The following is a 19123-nucleotide window of genomic DNA, read 5'->3' on the forward strand; positions in this document are numbered from 1 at the left end:
TGATGGTGAATGGCAAGCCTACTAAAGTTCATGCCTAATCTCTATGGACCTAGACCCATCGGGGTTGCGGGCCCAGCATCAATGGACGTGGGCTCAGGTATCGTGGATCTAGGCATTGGCACGGGGTCTCGAAGGGCACGGGCACCAAGGTGTTGGCCTCAAGTGTAGGAGTCCCAAGCTAGCCTCAACAAACCTAGGCCCAAGTGCTAGGGACTCGATCCTAGATATTAGGGACTTGGTCTATGGTGCCAGAGTCCCAAGCTTTGGTGCAAGAGATTCGGGCTGTGACGCTCGAGAACGTCACACACCACACATGTATTTACATATTATAAGTCATTATTATAATTTACGCATGCAGAAGCAATTTAAAATTTTTACAACATTTCTTACGAAAAAATCACAAGAGTTTAATTAATGTACATATACCTCTTTATTTATATTAAACATCGATTTTACAAGTTTCCTACATCATCCAGCATCAACGAGACAAGGTATAGTAATTTTTATTGAATAGTTGGTTATTACAAAGCGGCAATGTGCATGGAGCTTTGGTGTTGCTAGTTGGTCTCTACTGTATATGATGTAACATCCATGCCTTAATTCAGTCTCAACTCACGACTTATTTCATCTGCTTGTCTCTGAGATATTTGCTTCAATTTGCATGCTAGACAATTTATTTGCCACAATTCTTAGAAAGATTATTAGATAACAGTATTTAATGCACTATGAAAATAACACTCTATTATAAATCATAAAAAAAAAAAATCAAATAAAAATAATTACAAATTATTGTGGAGTCCATTCGTTTAAGAATTTGTGACTCATAATAAACTGTTCTTCTCATAATAAAGACTGTTATGCTAACAAAGCCCCTATTTTAACTACCACAAGACTTGGCCTAAGAGCTTCTAGATAACTATAAGTTAGAGAGAAATATAGGGGAAACTCTATAAAATGGATCGATAATTTAATAGATTTCTAGTCCCCGAGGTGTACCAAGAAAAGAATGACCATTAACAGATCCGATCAAATGGAGCAAAGGTTGCTAGAAGCAGCCCAGAAGGGCTATATCGAAGAGCTAAATGACTTGATCAGAAGCAATGGGCTCGTCCTCGAGGAGATGGCTCTTGAAGGAGCCAGTCACACCTCGCTGCACGTAGCTTGTGTGGCTGGCCATTTGGATTTTGTCCGGGGGCTCCTGAAGTTGATGCCAGAGTTTGTGGAAAAAGTGAACGCATATGGTTTAGGTCTGTTGCACATCGCGGCAGCTCGAGGTGATGTTGAGATTGCAAGGGAGCTCCTAAGAGTAGGTCAACACCTGTGCTCTGTGAAGGGACGGGAGAGAAGAAACCCTTTGCATTGTGCCGTCATAAAAGGGGAATTCGATGTCATGAAGGTGCGGCTCTCCGCTTCGCCTGAGTCTGTCAAAGAGATAACTGCCAGGGAGGAGACCATGCTTCACCGTGAAGAACAACCGGTTTGATGCAGTCTTTGCGTTGGTGGAACATCTGAAGCAGCACAAGAAGGAGCAGGTCATCAATCGGCAAGACCGCAAAGGCAACACTCCCTTGCATCTCACTGCTGTTGGCAAAAATTTCGAGGCAAGACTCGCCGTTCCCTTATTTTGTCAGACTTTTCTTTGTGCATTATTTCAGTGAGGGTGTTCTTTTGGTGTCCCTACCTTATGCAAAAATCTTCTAAGCAAAGGAATTTATTTGATTATCACGGGAATGTAGGATGTCTCGTCTATGCCAAAAAGATTTCTTTGGTATCTAAATGTCTGAAATCAATGAGAATAAAACATAGGAAAGAGTTGCAGGTGGTCGACTTCCTGCTTCGTGGGCATGTTGTGGAGCCCAAGGTCGTGGATGTGAATGCCTTGAGCAACAGTGGCTTGACGCCTCTAGATGTCTCTGCTCTATCGCAAAGGGGAGCACAAGATAGAGAGATCGGAGAAATTCTCGCACAAGTTGGACTCGCCCGCTTCAAGACCAGTCTCGGTGGACAACAACGATGTCGAGGGAGGTAACAGTCATCTATCACATTAGGAACCAGTCCAAATGCTCCTCAATCAACATCACGTTCGACACGGAAAAATTCAAACAAAGATGGTGGAGAGTCGCGGGGCAAGATTGAGGCCTTGCTGATTGTTGTTGCGCTCATCGCCAACGCGACCTATCAATCAGTGCTACAGGCTCCAAGCAATATAGGACATGACGAGGTCGACAATGCTTTTGGGGCATCCAATAACAGTACTTCCACTAGATCAGGGAACGGGAAGAATATAACTTATGGAGCGAACCTGTGTACATCCTTTTCATGGGCAGCAACACATTCGGATTCGTGGTGTTGGTTCAGATGATCTTTTGCCTCGCCAAAAGGCTCCCCCTCTTGAGGGGGCCGATTATGCTATCCCTAATCACAATGGTTCTAACTTACTTTTGCTACACGTTATCCCTACTGATCACATCAACGCCTGGTGCGGCAACGGCAACTGTACCGCACGTGTTGCCTCTTATGATAGCAGTTTTTCTTCTACTAATATAGAATTGGCTGTTGATAGTTTTAGATTTTTTTTTCTTGAGACAGCTTTTTCGATTCTTGGGCGATCTGTATGAAAGTAACGAGGACCAAAGTCGTGGTTGTCAATGATGGTGCTATTTCCCTTTCCTTGAGGTTGACCTAAGACATGCAAGCCTCTAGCAGTATAGTATTGGAGTTTGTTTGACGAAGTCAGGTATTAGATTGATGTCCTGATTCTCTGTAGTTGAGTGTGTGATGTCTGCAAGTGATCCACTGTATTGTATTTCCCTAATAAATTGTGTTGAGAATTTATACGACGTTTGTAACTTCATGGATAGCGGTTGATATTTTACGTTGGGTTGGGTGAGTTTGTTCTCAGTACTCATTTGGTCTTTGCATCTCCATATGGATTGGCCGCAAAGTAAAACATCTTTGGGAGGTTGAGAATGAATTTCTCTATCCAAGCAGGTGGAAGAATTAATGGAGGTCGAGCAAGGACATAGAAAAAAGAACATAATGGAGGGTGCAAGGAAGGAGGAAGAAGAAAGTGAACATAAGGAAATAGAAAGAACAAAGGTTTTTGTTTTAATAATATCTAGTTTAGCTGAAATTCCACGTCATCAATGACACATGAAGGGAGATAAAGACGTGCATATGAAATTGACACATTGACTTTTAATGGCAACATTGGACGAAGAATTTACGGGAGTAAGATTTCGATAAAAAGTGAAAATTTGCATTTTTTTTTTTTTTACAAGATTTAAAAAATTTGAGGCAGAATTGAGATTCGACTGAAAGTTAATGCTTAGATATTAAAATAGATAGAGTAATAAACTTATGAACAAAACCACTCAAATAACTCCATGAACGGCACAAAGCCGGTGAAGAGTAAAATTACTCGTTCGATAAATCAAGAGGTGAATTTTGATGATATTCTCTCGGAGATTTACTTCAAGAGAGAGGAATTAAAATTACTCGTTCGATAAATCAGGAGGTGAATTTTGATGATATTCTCTCGGAGATTTACTTCAAGTTTATTCTTTTCTTGTCTTTTGGTCAAGGTGAATTTTGATGATATTCTCTCGGAGATTTACTTCAAGTTTATTCTTTTTTTGTCATTTGGTCATTCGATAACTCGGGAGGTGAATTTTGATGATATTCTCTCGGAGATTTACTTCAAGTTTATTCTTTTCTTGTCATTTGGTCACTTTATGAAAAGTGATGGCTGTCACCAACCATGGGAAGATTTTCCAAAATATTTTGTTATGGCACGACATGCATGCTTTATTGAAATTGGAGGGTTCGTGCTGGCCAATTACATTTAAGAAGCTCAACCACGCTAAACACATTCTTGCTTCTGTTCTGGCTTTTTTTCCCCTTTCATTTTGTGTTAATCTAATGAGGGCTTTTTGGAGGTGAAAATTCCAATTATTTGTAGCTCCCTGCGCTACATGATTGAGAGACGAGTCAGCAGCTGAACCTAAAACCAACCCGAACTGAGGGTTTTTCTCTTCTAGCCTCCTATGCTTAAAAATAGAGATGGGAGGATTTGTTTGATATAGTTTTGTTGTGTCATAATTGCATTTAGAAATGCTGAAACTTTCACGCTTCGTAATTCATACTTTAAAACCGATAACGCAGTCAGATTTTTTACACTTGTCGCTAGTCATCAGTCCCTCCCACTTCCTGTGCTATGCTAGAAATCTCATTCTAAAAATTTAAATTGATAGATGTAAAGAAATCATATGAATATAAAAAATATATATGATCGGTTATCAAGAGATGCGGGACAATATCTTCATGAAAACAATCCCAACTAAAAACGGAAGAAAGGAGACGAATTAAATGATTACATTTGTATCCGAACCAAAACTAAGATAATTCAATTGAGCAAGAGATAATCTACAATCGAGACATAGAATAAATTTTTGAAAGCATAGTCATCAACCATATCAAAATTGAATATATTTAACATTTTTAAACAGTGTCAAAACTTATATATAGCCAATTAAAAGACTCCAGAAATTGCATAAATAAAAGCTAGTAAAATCAACACCTTTGGAACTTTGGATGCTCGATTCTATAGAGAGACCAAGTCGTATGCTGTGGAAGCTTTGGTAGCTACCATTGAGTCCGTCCTCAAGACAAATGGGAATATTACTAAAAAAAAAGTCATAAACCTATGGTATGGCAGCCAAACCAGTCCTAAATCTTACAATATGACTAATGTAATTTTAAACCTTTTGATATTGTCAATGTAGTCCTCCTAGCCTTAGTCTGAAATCAATAACGTAGACACTGAACATTTTACATGGCAAAGCCGGCGCTAATGTAGATAATTTTTGCAATATTTCTGAATTTTTTTATTTTTTTTATTTTATTTTTTTCCTTTCAACTCTAGGCCGGTGATAGTCATCGATTGACCCTCGCTAGTCAGTGGGCAAGGGATGAAAAGCTAAATCTGTTACAGTTTGGACTAGTGTATCGAACTAGAGTGAGCAAGCTCAATATGTTTGGACCAAGCTTCAATATTAGCAAAAGTGTTACCTGTGCACATTTCTACTATAGATAATGTTAAACTAACATCATCTAAATCATTGATTGTGTGAGTGCTGCCATGGACTCCAAAAGATCAGTGGCCTAAATGGGCTTGGGGTACAGGATCTATAGATAATGTGCCTTCGGTGGGTCAAAAGACAATCAAGGGATTAAACTACTGGAACATCCTTGTACAAACTACAAAACAATTCAACTCAAAGGCAAGCTATGACATTTCATCAGTAGCCACCGCGAATTCCATCTGTAAATAGATAATAGAGATTTGCTCAACTGTGAACTCTATTGAACCTTTTTGATATGTGTTAGGTTTTCATTGTAGTTTGTGTCGTCTAATAACTAAAAAAAAGGATTGGCATTGACAGAGGATACAATGGACGGGTATACTGCCTCTTCAATATCTTTCGGTAGATATTTATATGAAATCACAATTGGCTAAATTGGATGCATATAGCATTACATAAAATAACATACTCGCCTAGAATCTCAATGAGAAAAGAAAAGATGCAGATAAACAAGGATCAAAAGTTGACTTGCTTGGTCAACCTGTGATAAATATGAACGGGCTTAGAAAAGTTGGGGCGTCAAAATCAAATTGAAAAACTGAACCGAAACTAGAACTAAACTGAATTTTTGTGTATTTTGACTTGGTTCGAATAATGAAAAATAACCATTTTTTATTTTAATTTGGTTTACTGAACGAACTGAAAATTGGCCTCTTCTTAATATTACAATTTACTCACTATATTCGATTTGTCACTAAACCTCTTCTTAGTATTACAAATAAAATAAAAAATCCCAATTGGTTCGGGTCGTTATTCGGTCCAAAATTAATGTACACACAAATGATTTCGTTCAGTTTAGGTTTCCTAAAGATTTGAACTGAATTTACCCTATGAAAAAGTCTAGGGGAAAAACAGTCAAAACAACAACTAAAGAAAATAATAATAAAAAGAGGGACAAGACCCTAAAGATGTAATAATATTCCAATTTGGCTAGCGTCGACCTAAAAGTAATTCTAAAAATGACAAAAGATCCTCATATGAAAATGACGTGCATTTTAAAACATAGACATCAACACAAATACAAATATGCCCCCATTGTTGTCCTAAATATGCGTAAAGCAAGGAAATTATGACATGGGGTCCCAAAGCAGTTCAACAATTTGTATCCGGCGACTCCTCAATATGATGTTTCCGACCAGAGGGGTCGATTCACGTGATAATGTTGTGGAGGCAAGTGACGTCATCCTAAGGTCATGACTATGACGTGATAGTTTTAGCCTACGAAGACCATGGCATTCACCTCACTCCCGCCGCCGGGAGACAGTAGATACTCTGCCCTCTTGAGATAAAACAAAACACCAGACCCCAAGAAAAGAAAATAAGATAAGACAAAACGACATAGAAAGGTGCTTCGAAAGGTGCCGTTCCATTTCACAACCCTAGGACAATAAAATTGCCCTTCATTAAAAATGAAGTACTAAAGTCCCTATTATGTATATTTCCCCGTTCTACTAATGAAGAAATGAGAAATTTCTTCTACTGAATTTTCTGTTATTTAGCTGGCACGGAGAGTGGTGCGGACGGAAGAGCAAGCGGAGCGGGAGGCCCAGAGGCAATTTCTTTCGGACAAAAAATGCCCCTGTCCATGGTGTGGACAATGGCATGTGAGACACAAGTAGTCGTCGTCCGGCGAACATCTGTGTTGCCAGCAAGATTTCAATTGAGACGAAATCACCAAATTATGGAGATTAATTTCAGACTAACACCGATCTCGGAGGTGCTTTGAGAGAAATGCCAAACTCTTGAGGAGGGTTTTTGAGATGTTCTCTCTTCTTGATTTCCGATGTATTTAAAAAGCCATTTTATGACCAAACCAACTGACTTTCCGCCACAAACCTGTGCCGCACGTTTTCAATGCTGGTGTTCATTTCGTGGTCCTACTGGTTGGATCTGTGCTTTGATATTGTCATTATTTTACTGAAAAGTTGAGTTATCACGAGTGGTGATGTGAATGGAACTTTGCTGTTGCTAGTCTTATTTCATCATTCAACAATGATCTTCTTGATGCTCGGAAAACTCTATAAAATGGGTCGATATAATTTAATAGATATCCAAGTCCAAAGGTGTCCCAGAAAGAGAGAGAGGTCATTATTAGTTCCGATCAAATGGAGCGAAGGATGTTAGAAGCAGCTCGGAAGGGCAATGTCCATGAGCTGGAAGACTTGATCAGCAGCAATGAGCTCATCCTCGAGGAGATGGATCTCGAAGGAGCTGGTCACACGCCACTGCATGTTGCCTGTGTGGCTGGCCATTTGGATTTCGTCCGAGAGCTCCTGAAGCGTATGCCAAAGCTTGCTGAAAAGGTGAACGTGGATGGTTTCAGCCCGCTGCACATTGCGGCTGCTCGAGGTGATGTCAAGATCGCGAGGGAGCTCTTGACAGTGGGTCCACACCTGTGCTCCGTGAAAGGACGGGAGAGAAGAATCCCTTTGCATTATGCCGCTGTGAACGGGAAGGTCGATGTCATGAAGGTATTGCTCACCGCTTCGCCTGAGTCTGTTGAAGAGACGACTGCTCGAGAGGAGACTGTGCTTCACCTCGCTGTGAAGAACAACCGGTTCAACGTGGTGGTTGTGTTGGTGGACCATCTGAAGCAGCACAAGAAGGAGCAGGTGATCAATTGGAAGGACCACAAAGGCAACACCGCCTTGCATCTTGCTGCCGCTGGCAAAAATTTTGAGGCAAGTCTCGTGATTCCCTAATTTTATCGTGCTTTTCTTTGTACATTACTTCAGTGAAGGCGTTGATTTGGTGTCCCTACCATATGCAAAGATCTTCCAGGCAAAGGAATTTATCGAATCGGGTCTGTTTTGATCATCACTGGAATAAAGGATGTCTCGTCTATGCCTGAAGTCTGTCCATATAATCTTAATGTCCGGAAAATGGAAAATAATTGCAGGTGGTGAACTTCCTGCTTTGTAAGCATGCTGTGGAGTCCGAGGTTGTAGAGGTGAACACCGTGAATGACAATGGGTCGACACCTCTAGACGTCTCAACTCCCTCGCGAAGGGAAGCAGAAGATAAAGAGATCAAAGAAATCCTCATTGGAGCAGGAGCCAAACACGGGAGAGGAAGATCAAACTCGCCCTCATCAAGCCCAGTCCCGGACGACAATGATTTCAATGGAGCTAACAGTCATCAAGCATCTGGGAAGGAACCATTCAAAGATGCTCCACAGTCATCACCACGTTCACAGTTGAAGTATTCAAATGCAGAAAAGGAGTCATTTGGTGACATCCGCAACGCCCTGTTGGTCGTCGCCGCGCTCATCGCAAGCGCGACCTACCAATCCGTGCTTCAGCCTCCAAAGATAATAGAAGTCGCCCACAACAAATCAAACAATCATAATTCCATAATAGAAGTCGCCCACAACATATCAAACAATCCTAATCCCAACAACTCAATGACTGAATATTATGGTGCGGGCTTGGTGTACGGTCTCTTCTTGGGTGGCAACACATTAGGATTCGTGGTGTCAGTCCAAATTATCATTTGCCTCACCAAAGATATCCAAGACCGCAACGGCACCAGGCTGCTACTTAAGATGCCGCTTAAGCTGCCGCTCAGGCTATCCCTAGTTGCAATGGTTCTGACTTACTTTTGCTTCACGTTATCCCTGCTGTTCTCGACGATGGGTGGAAAAAGTCCATCCAAGAAAGCTCTGCGTCTGTTGCCGCTCATGATATCATTCATTCTTCTGCTGATGCAACAGTGGCTGGCAGTCGCTATAGATTTTTTCTTGGAACAGCTTGTTGGATTGCCCCTCCTAGGTGATATGTACAAGCTAGATGTGTACAGGCCAGATGAGGGATCAAAGAATAAGGACTTAGAGGATAAGGACAAAAGTCGTGGTTGTAAATGACGATGGTATTCCTCTTTCCTTGAGGTTGAGCTAAGACACGCAAGCCTTTAGAAGTATGGTATTAGAGTTTGTTCGTCAAGGTAGGGCATCAGATTGATGTCCTTAGATTCTCTGCAGTTGATTGTGTGAGGTTTGCAAGTGATCTACTGTATCGTGTGAGGTTTGCAAGTGATCTACTGTATCGTGTTTCCCTAATAAAATGTGTTGTGAGTTTATATCACATTTGTAACTTCATGTGTAGTGGTCGAGATTTTGAGATGCGGTTTCTGTTCTAAGTACTCGTTCGGTCTTTGCTTCTTCTGATTGATTGGCCGTGAAGTGAAATCATCCTTGTGAGGTTGAGAATGGATTTCTCTGTTAGAGCAGGTGGAAGAATTAATGGAGGTCGGGCAAGGAAATAGAAAAAAGAAAAAAATGGAGGTGACAAACAAGGAAGAAGAAGAAAAAGAACATGAGGAAATAGGAAGAACAAAGGTGATAACGTGGTCGTCGGTTGATTACAGCTCTCGTTTTCCTTATAAAATATTTAGCTCATTTTTTATTTAAATAAAAATAAAATTTGTATTGAAAAACAAATTTGGAAAAAAAAACAATATTATTTCAACCTTATGTTTCATGATTTAGCCACCTCATCATCACGTAGCGGGGAGAAATATTAAAAAATAATAATAATAATGTCAGCGTTATCTATTAGTCAAGTTAGATGGAGTTAATAGATTGACTTGATTTCGCTAATTTAATAAATTTTAGGACTTGATTGTATTTCAATTGAGCAAGAAATAATCTATGATCATCATACATAATAAATTTTTGAAAGGATAGTCGAAAATTGAACATATCTCATGGTTTCGTTGGTGTCAGAACTTAAATATAGTCTACGAGTAGACCCAAAAGATTGCATAGATAAGGGCTGGTATATTCGTCCTTTGCAAAAACTACACCTACTCGGCTCTTTCTCTTTGTCAACACAAGCCTCCCAAAAATCCGAATGCGAGGTCCCTAACAACACCTCTAGGGCTCCATATTCTTGAGAGATCGGGGTGAAGTACACCACAGCACCAAGTTCATCCTAAGGATGAATAGAAAAATTATCATAAAAAACATAAAATTATTATATAGTAGTCAATCCAATTATAAACCTTTTAGTTTGGTCAATGTAGTTAGTCTTAAACCTTATAACATTTGTAGTATGGTCATTTTGATCAAATTTTGATTGGAAATCAATGATGTGAACACCAGACGTCCAATGTGGCAAATTTGGCGCTAACGTGGATAATTTTTCTAATTTTTAAAAAAATTTCCGAATTATTTTCTTTTTCTTTTCTATCTTCATTTCAACTCTAAGCTAGTAATGGTCGTGAGCTGACCGTCGCGGGCCACTGGGCCACAGGTGCGAAGTTAAATTTGTTATGGTCTGGACTAGGGTATCAGGCCCAGAGTGAGCAAGCCCGGTATTTTCGGGCCGGACTTCAATTTTAATAAAAGCTTGACACGTGCGCGTTCCTACAACAAATGATGTAGATTAAAATCAACTGAATCATTGATTGTGTAAGTGTTACCGTGGACTCCACATGATCAGCAGCCTAAATGGAATTTCTGTACAGGGTCTATAGATAATGTTCTTTTGGTGGGTCAAAAGACAATCAAGGGATTAAACTACCGGAACATCCTTGTAGAAACTACAAAACTATTCAACTCAAGGGCAAGCTATGCCATTTCATTGGTGGAGTTCTCATTGTCCATAGCCACCCCAAATTCCTTCGCTAAATAGATAATTGAATTTGCTCAACTATAAGCTGTATTGAACCTTTCTGAGATGTGTTAAGTTTTCATTGTAGTTCGCGTTGTTTAATGACTAAAAATGAGGATTACCATTGACAGAGGCTACAATGGATAAGTATGCTGCCTCTTTAAATGTTCCACATCTTTCGGAAGATATTTATATGAAATCATAATTGGTTAAAATTGGATGCGTACAGCAGCAATATACAAAATAAAGATATTCACCCAAAATCTCAATGAAAAAAAAACTGTTGGATATTTCAATAGTTTTGAAATATTAAAATTTACTAATGTCATAACGTTTTTTAACCATCGTCAATTTGTAATGGTTTTTATCTGTTATTAATGTAAAATGATTTTTTTAACATTTTATAATGGTCATGTAATGATTATAAAATGATCATGTAACGACTTTATAACGGTTTTGTGACATTTGATTTATTCTTTCATATATCCCGCATTATTTTACAATGGATTTATAATGGTTTCTTAACAGCTTTTTTTCTCTTGTTTGAATATAGATTTAACTTCAAACCACAATTTTTCAAGAGACATTGGCTTCTCATATCTTTCTTTTACTTTTTGCTAAGTTATACACAAAACATTGTTTGTGTTCCTTCAAATGTTCAGTACAGAGTATAGAAAAATGTCTGTCATCTATTAAGAAGATAGCCTCTATAGCCTTATGCACCGAGTTTTGCACTCCGAGTTATATATTTAGTGTAGAGCATAAAAGAATATTTGTTGTATATCGAGAAGATAGCCTTTAGAGCTTTACGCACTGAGTTTCGTATTTCGAGGGGCGAAATTATCGTTAAGGGCAGTATTTGAATGCCTTAGATAATTGATCTTATTTTCTCATCTTTTTCAATAGATTCCCAACAAGTATTGTTATTTTTCATCGTGTAAGCTCATCGTGTTCGTCAATGTCGTCAATCAGAACCAGGTATGCACCCCTCCTCTTTCTCAAGGCAAAGTTCTGTGGGGAAATTGATATGAGCTTCTCTGGTGTGAGGAGGTCCATGTGATTATTGTAGTGGTGCATCTCTCCTAGTTGCGTGGATCTTCTTTGCGACCACAAAAGTGAGACGTTAACCTTGCCCATTTGAGATTTATAACATTGATGCACCCATTACTTAACATTAATCATTTGATTTATTTATCCAAAAGTACCGGAATAGGGGCGTTTTTTGCCACCATAATTTTTTTGCTGCACTCATTATTGACATGTTGGGTGTTTTGTGCACGCTCGTTTGTGCTTTAAAGTTTTGGGCTTTTGTCCGATTTTGAGCTTTATCCGCTGGCTTCTGGATTTTGCGGGTGCTTGGGTTGCCAATCTAAGGGCTTCGACCGTCTTTTCAAGTGAATGAGGCTCAGCTTCGTGATTGTTGACGGATGCTTTGCTTCTCGTAGAAAATGGCTTGCTAAATGTCTCATGCATGGTTGATTGCATCGAACGATGGGGTTTGGTTTTTGGGTCTCTTGATCTGGATGCATGGATTGATTCTTTGATTTGCCTAGTTCTAGGTTTCCATCTTGCGGGGTTTGCCTTGGCTGGAGTTCTGTTTATTTTCCACTTTTAAAAGGTTGATTATGTGAGGTGTTTTAATTTCTGCTCGGGAAGTTTTAATTTGAAAGCTTCTTTGAATTTTTCTTTCGTAAGACAAGATCACACAAGTTAGTATGACATTATTATAGAACTGTAGTGTCTCATGGCTTCTTGCTTATGAAAGAAAGATGCAACCGTATGTTATTCGTTGTGTCTTCTTCAAACTGTTGGTTCTTATGTTATGGTGCTTGTACTGTGAAACACAAACATCTGCAGAGTTATTTTTCTTTTGGATCAGTATGAACAACTCCTGATGTTTGTGGTCTATCATTGGTCCTTCTTTAAGATGAAATGGATGGGCTTGAGAACCGTGATAAATTCGGAAAGTAGGAAGTCGTCGGTACTTTGTGAAAGCAACACCTTCTAGCCGAAAGAGTCTTTTTTTTTTTTTTTTTCACCTTTAGAATTACTTTTTGAGAAATCTGGTATAACGTTGTCTCGGTAAAGACAGCTGACTTGTATGAAAAACATCCTAGTGTCTAACCGACGTGGCGCAACAAGCCCCATTTGGTGCACTTGCTGTGGCACTCTAATTAACAGACTGGGTACTATTAATGGGTCCTGCGAATGCCTTGGAAGTTGCCTTTTTTCTTTTGTCATTTTTGTTTTCACCTCCTGCAATTTGGTGGTGGAGAGTCAAGCAGAATGTTGTTGCAAGATATTCTCATATAATATTACAGAGTGGGTTGCTAATCTGGAAATTTTAAAGTAGTTGTTGAGGAATTTTGTGGGAGTAGACCGTATTGTATGTTCTCTAGCAATCCTCATGCTTTGTCGGATACTGCGTCTTATCATACCGGTGTTCTTTAGAAATACAACGGGTAAGTTGTTCTTGGATTGGGTATTCATGTTATTCAAGGAATCATAAACTATGACATTATACATTGTGGATTTTTTGCCTTAAAAAGATACAGCGATGCTAAGCGAGAGACAGGTCTGAGAGAGGGTGAGGTCGGAGAGAGTCAGAGAGAGAGGCCGCCGGTGAACACCGCACCTCAACCGCGCCGACGAGCCGCCGTCGTACCGACTGAGCCAAACGTGAGCCGCCTCAGCCCTGTTTTTGCCCTGTTTTGGGCATGTCGGGCCGGAGCTCGCGGCTGCCCGGTTGCGCGAACGCCGCCCCCAGTCTCTCTTCTTTCTGACTGCCGCGTGTGTATTTGTTTGTTTGGCGAGAGTCTCGGCTTGGGTTTGAGCCCCAGTGGAGCCAAAAACCTCTCGTTTTTGTAGCGTGCTTTAACTGCTCGATGATATGCCCGAACGAGATCCAGTTGTTGTGACTTTTGTTTCGGCCGGCGTCGACTTGTCCGGGCATCGCTTCGCCCAGTCGAGGCATCCCAACGACGCCGGCGTGGTGGCCGCGAGGCTGTCGACTTGTGGAGTGGGGAGGGCCGCCGTGGTCGGTGGGGTAGGGCAACCGACGATTTCCCCATCGTGACCGTCGTCGTGGCGTCGCCGGCCAGGCAAGGGCCAGGCGCTCGGCTCGGGTCGGCTGAGGCGTCGCCGGTGTACGCCCTCAGCCGGGCCGAGGCGACTGACGCCCGTCGCGCCAGCCGTCTCTGTCTCGGCGAGGAGCAGGGACGCGAGAGGGAGCTGGGTCGGATCCGGGTTGGGATCAGATCCGGTCGGGTCTTTAGGGGTTGGTCTTTTGACTGAGATCAATTAGGCTTGTAAGGGCTTATTTTGTTTTCTTGGGCCAGACTTAGTTTATTTGTAGGGGTGAACCCATTTTTCTTTCAGCTGGACTGGGCCCGTACGTCCGGCCCAGTCCCGCTGAGGGCCAGACAACTCGGGTCATCTGCCCGAGCCGGCCGCGACTCGGGTCGGATGCGGGAGTCCGACCCAGGTCCGTTTATTTTATAAAATATTATATTATTATTTTCATATTAAAAAATATTTTTAAGAAGATGTAAAAAAAGAAAAATCCAGAAACGATTTACATTTTCCGAAAAATCGGCAAAATACAAAAATAATTTACATTTTCCAAAAAATAAGAAAAAGCCTAAAAGATGGTTTTTATTCTCCACAAATGCATGGAAAATCCTTGAAAATCCAAAAAACAACTCAAGGTTCAAACAAAATTAGGTATCGAAAATACATTAGTGATTAACTAGTGTAATCAAGTCTCCGATGCTAATTTCTCTTGTTGCGCATGAGTAAAATATTTCTTCCAATATTTTACTTGAGTTTCTAATCGACTCATCCCAAATTAATTAATGACAACTTCTATTTAAAATTGACTTGCAAGTTAAAAACTCGAACAATAAGTCGTGAATTGGTGGCCTTAGGAGAGTCCGAACTAAGTCTAATAGAGTTAGCGAGCCATTAGCCTCCGCTCGCCCATGAGTAAAAGAGCACCAAAAAGGGAGGTCATGACACTTAAAGTTTTCATCAAACATTGCCACTAAAAGGTCTGCATGTCAATTTCATGTTTGCAAGTCTCTCATCCTCCATGACTCATTGGCGATGTGAAATTTCAACTCAATTCGATATTTCCTTGCTAGAAAAAGAGCCTTATGTTTTTTCCCTCTTCTACGTTCCTTGCAACCTCCATTAATGGAGGTGGAGCTGCTCGAGCTCAATTCTACATTGACGATTTTCATCTTTTAACTCTCTGCTTTGCCTTCTATCTTAGCTCATATTCAATCTCACTAGCCGATTCCTTAGTTTTGCATGACACAGGACGGTAAGTGAACAGAGCTCAAAAGCCACAACGTTAAAGAGCATCGGGAGAGTTGACCATGTGATGGATTTTTCAACACCTATTGATCGAGTGTCGAAGAATGTTGAACATGTGTCAAAGTATTCGACACAACACGAAAGCTTCCGAAAAGTATCAATACTTTATAGTCTGGAACTCCAGATGCCCGGTTTAGTAGATGGTCCAGAGTTTGGAAGCTTTGCTAGCTGCCATTGAGTTTGTCCTCAAGAAACAAAAAAGGCAAAAATTCCCAAAAAATTCATAAATCTATTGTATAGTGGCTAATTTAGTTCTAAATTTTTTTAATTTAGCTAATTTAGTCCTAAGTATTTTCACAATTTGCCAATATAGTCTTTTCAGCCAGTTTTGCTAAGAAATTGATAATGTAGACGTCGACTGCTCTACGTTGCTAATCTGGTGCTAACGTAATTTTTTTTTTCCAAATTTTCTATAAATTTTTCTGGGTTCTTTTATAATTTTCTTTTCTTTTTCCTTTCAACTGTTGGTTGGTGAGGGTCATCAACTAACCCTCAACAGTCTCTAGGTGAGAGGCATGAAGCCTAAATTTGTTACAGTCTACGCTAGTGTATTGGGCCCAGAGTGAGTAGGCCTGGTATGTTCGGGCCAGGTTTTACTTTAAACAAAAGCACAACTTGTGCATATTCCTACTATAGATAATGTAGATTGATATAATCTAAATCAATGATTGTGTGAGTGGTTACCATGGGCCACATATGATCAGTGGCCTAAACGAGCTTGCTGCAGAGGGTCTACTGATAATGTTCATTTAGTGGGTCAAATCCGAACCGAACAGAATTATTGACACCTTTATGAAAAAGTTTAGGGGAAAAGCAATTAAAACGACAGCTTAAAAATAATAATAAAATAAAGAGGCACAGGACCCTAAAGGGATGTGATAATATTCCAATTTGGCTGGCGCCAACAGAAAAGCAATTCTGGAAATGACACAAGACCCTTACATTGAAACGACACGCGTTCTAAATCAAATGACAGAGAGAACGACGCAAATACAAATACGCCCCATTGCTGCCCCACATATACGCAAAGCAAAGAAATTATGACTTGGGGGTCCCCAAAGTAGTTCAATAATTTGTATCCAGTGACTCCTCAGTCTAATGCTTCCAACCAGGGGGATTGATTCATGTGATAATGTTGTGGAGGCAAGTGACGGCATCCTAGGGCCATGACTATGACATAACAGTTTTAGCCTACGAAGACCATGGCATTGACTTCACTCCCGCGGCCGGGAGATATTAAAGACTCTACCCTCCTAAGATAAAACAAAACACTTGACGCCGAAAAAAGAAATATAAGAAAAATTGCCGTTTCATTCCACAACTCTAGGACAATAAAATTGCCCTTCATTAAAAAATGAAGTACTAAAGTCCCTATAATGTATATTTCCTCGGTCTACTAATGAAGAAATGAGAAATTTCTTCTACTGAATTTTCTGTTATGTAGCTGGCGACGGAGAGTGGTGCGGACAGGAGCAAGTGGAGCGGGAGGCCCAGAGGCAATTTCTTTCGGACAAAAAACGCCCATTCATGGGGTCGACAATGGCACGTGACACACAAGCAGTCGTCGTTTGGTGAACATTTGTGTCACTGGTGAGATTGGGGGTTCAATTGAGATAAATTCACCAAATTATGGAGCTTATTTCGAGGCAAACACCGATCGCGGAGGCGCTTTGAGAAGTTTTTGATCTCATTTTGGCCATTTTATGACAAAAAAAAAAAAAACTGACTTTCCGCCATAAACCCGTGCCACACGACTTCAATGCTGGCGTTCCTCTAATCCGTGGTCCTACCGGTTGGATCTGTGCTTTAATATTGTCATTATTTTACTGAAAAGCTGAGTTATCACGAGTGGTAATGTGAATGGAACTCTGCTATTGCTAGTCTTATTTTGGCTGGAAATTGCTAACATGGACAGTCGGCGTTGACATGGCAATTTTTTAATAGTATTTGGTATATTGTATTTTTTATGGTTTTCTCTTCTTTTTTTTTTTAAAAAAAAAAATTGCGCTTCTTTTTTTGGTGTTTATGAGCAAGGGGCCAAAGGGGAGGGCCGGCATGGGGGAGGGCACTGGGCCCCTCGCTTGCTTTGAGCAAGGACCGCGACGCCCTCGCTAGCCAGGGAGGGCACGTGAGCCCTCGCCCAATGCTGGCCAGGGTCAATTGGCCCTCATCAATGGTTGGCGAGGGTCACCGGCCCTTGCCTGTGGCCGTGAGGGTCGGTCGACCACCATCACTGGCCAAACTCTAAGCACCCCTGAAACAGAATCAAAGAAAAGTACCAAAAAAAAAAAAAAAAGAAAAGAAAAAAAAAGCAATAAGAATTCAAATATTATTAAAATATCATTAAAAAATTGTCACGTTAACATCAACTGTCCACTTCAGTAAATTCCAACCAAAATTGGCTATATGGACTCAATTAATAAAAAGTGAAAATGTTTAGAACTAAATTGATAAAATTGAAAAGTTTATGACTGAATTAATAAAAGTGCAATAGATTTAGGACTTTTTTGACAATTTTCCCCAGTAATTTCATATGAGCTAGCCTCATTATGCTTGAATGCAAGAAGCCATGAAATACTCTCAGTTGGCACATAGATTAGCAAATGTCCTCGGAATGTGCTCGATTATGAATCTCGCCCATGATGTGAGAAAATGGATAAATAGATCAAGAGGGAGAAGTGAATAGCCGGTTATCCACGAGAAGGAAAGAGACCAATCAATCAGGAGATATTCTCCAGTAAATTTTGGCCGACCCATGATTGAAAATCGCATGAGCAAAATCGTATGTTGCTCTGAATGAAGAAGGTAAGTGATCCCGAAGAAAATCAGGCCCACGAAATATGAAATGGATTATTATTTTGACATGATTTGAGGAGGCAATATCAAGAAAGAGATCGTGGCCAGACAAGAGGAGAAATCAATGGAATATTTTTACTCGAAGATATGGCCGGTGGGAGGCAAAATCAGCAAAAGATCGAGCGGATTTTGGAAAGAGAAGAAGACGAAAATGATAGTGAATGATGTGGACACATTCACGGTAGCATTGGTAAAAGCAGGAAATGAAACTGTCGCGATTGAGAGACAAATTGGTGAAAACGGACAAAATAGAGGAAAGAAATCATAAAGTTTGTGGAAAGTTCGGGCTGCTGGAATGAAATTGTGAAGATAATGAGAGAAAAATCGACGGAACTTATCAAGTAATATGGAATAAAATTGACACACACTCGGCCGAATATTGGACATTCATGTGCAAGGCAATACAACCAAGAAAAGCCGATAGGAAAAACTGAGGGGAGAGGAAATTAAGGGAAACAATCAAGAAGCTCATACTTGTGGAATGAGCTGGCCGTGGAATTGTATATAATGGTGAAGGAATATGGACGCATCCATGGCAGCATTACAAGGATGGATGGGATTTGACGCACAAATCAGGACTAAAATTCAGCAATCCCCACCATCAAAGGGGCAAGATTCGTGACTTTCCAATAAGTGCTGGAAATTTTTGCTATAAGAAGAGACTTCACGAGCCATTGAGAGGCAGAAGAAAAAAAAGAGGAGAAATGTGTCTTTGTCATCATCATTGTGGTGACTCCAATAGGTAGGTTTAATTGCATGTTTAATTGAGTACTAGGTTGCGATTGGTGGGGCTTGAAAGAGCCTATGCAAAACGCAAGTGTTTTCCTCGATAGGAAAACCTTCATTCCCGTTTTAGCCTTTCCCTTGGCAGTTCATCTCTTGGAAGGTTGTGACACTCCTTTGCAAAAATTAGGCCTACTTGGCTCTTTCTTTTTGTCGTCCTCTGTGGTTGCTCTGAAATCAATACAAGTAACCCCAGAATTTGAATGTGAGGTCTTTAACAACACCTCTAGAACTTTGGATGCTCGGTTCTATAGAGAGGTGGGGGTGAAATATGATGCAAAAGCTTTGGTAGTTGCTATTGTGTTCGTCCTCAAGACTAATGAGAAAATTACCAAAAAAGTCATATAACCC

The 19123-nt window shown here is 40.4% G+C and overlaps 2 protein-coding genes across 2 annotated transcripts; both read left to right on the plus strand.

Annotated features, from left to right (window-relative positions):
• The first annotated feature begins 1030 nt into the window (after positions 1-1030).
• LOC120293712 (ankyrin repeat-containing protein At2g01680-like) lies at positions 1031-1483 on the plus strand. The gene has a single exon (XM_039313432.1). The coding sequence runs from the start codon at positions 1031-1033 to the stop codon at positions 1481-1483; it is 453 nt and encodes a 150-aa protein (XP_039169366.1).
• A 5766-nt stretch (positions 1484-7249) lies between these two features.
• On the plus strand, positions 7250-9006 carry LOC104446378 (ankyrin repeat-containing protein BDA1). The gene is made up of 2 exons (XM_010060235.3): positions 7250-7825; positions 8044-9006. Exons 1-2 carry the CDS (start codon positions 7250-7252, stop codon positions 9004-9006), a joined length of 1539 nt encoding a protein of 512 aa, XP_010058537.2.
• The last annotated feature ends 10117 nt before the right edge of the window (positions 9007-19123 follow it).

The sequence above is a fragment of the Eucalyptus grandis genome, chromosome 5, assembly GCF_016545825.1.
Source record: "Eucalyptus grandis isolate ANBG69807.140 chromosome 5, ASM1654582v1, whole genome shotgun sequence".
Lineage (NCBI taxonomy): Eukaryota > Viridiplantae > Streptophyta > Magnoliopsida > Myrtales > Myrtaceae > Eucalyptus > Eucalyptus grandis.

Bases quoted from the DNA above. Each gene is read 5' to 3' on its own strand.
- LOC120293712 (XM_039313432.1), top strand. From the start codon at position 1,031: ATGGAGCAAAGGTTGCTAGAAGCAGCCCAGAAGGGCTATATCGAAGAG.
- LOC104446378 (XM_010060235.3), top strand. From the start codon at position 7,250: ATGGAGCGAAGGATGTTAGAAGCAGCTCGGAAGGGCAATGTCCATGAG. The intron at 7,826-8,043 runs GCAAGTCTCGTG...AAATAATTGCAG, and splicing joins CCGCTGGCAAAAATTTTGAG to GTGGTGAACTTCCTGCTTTG.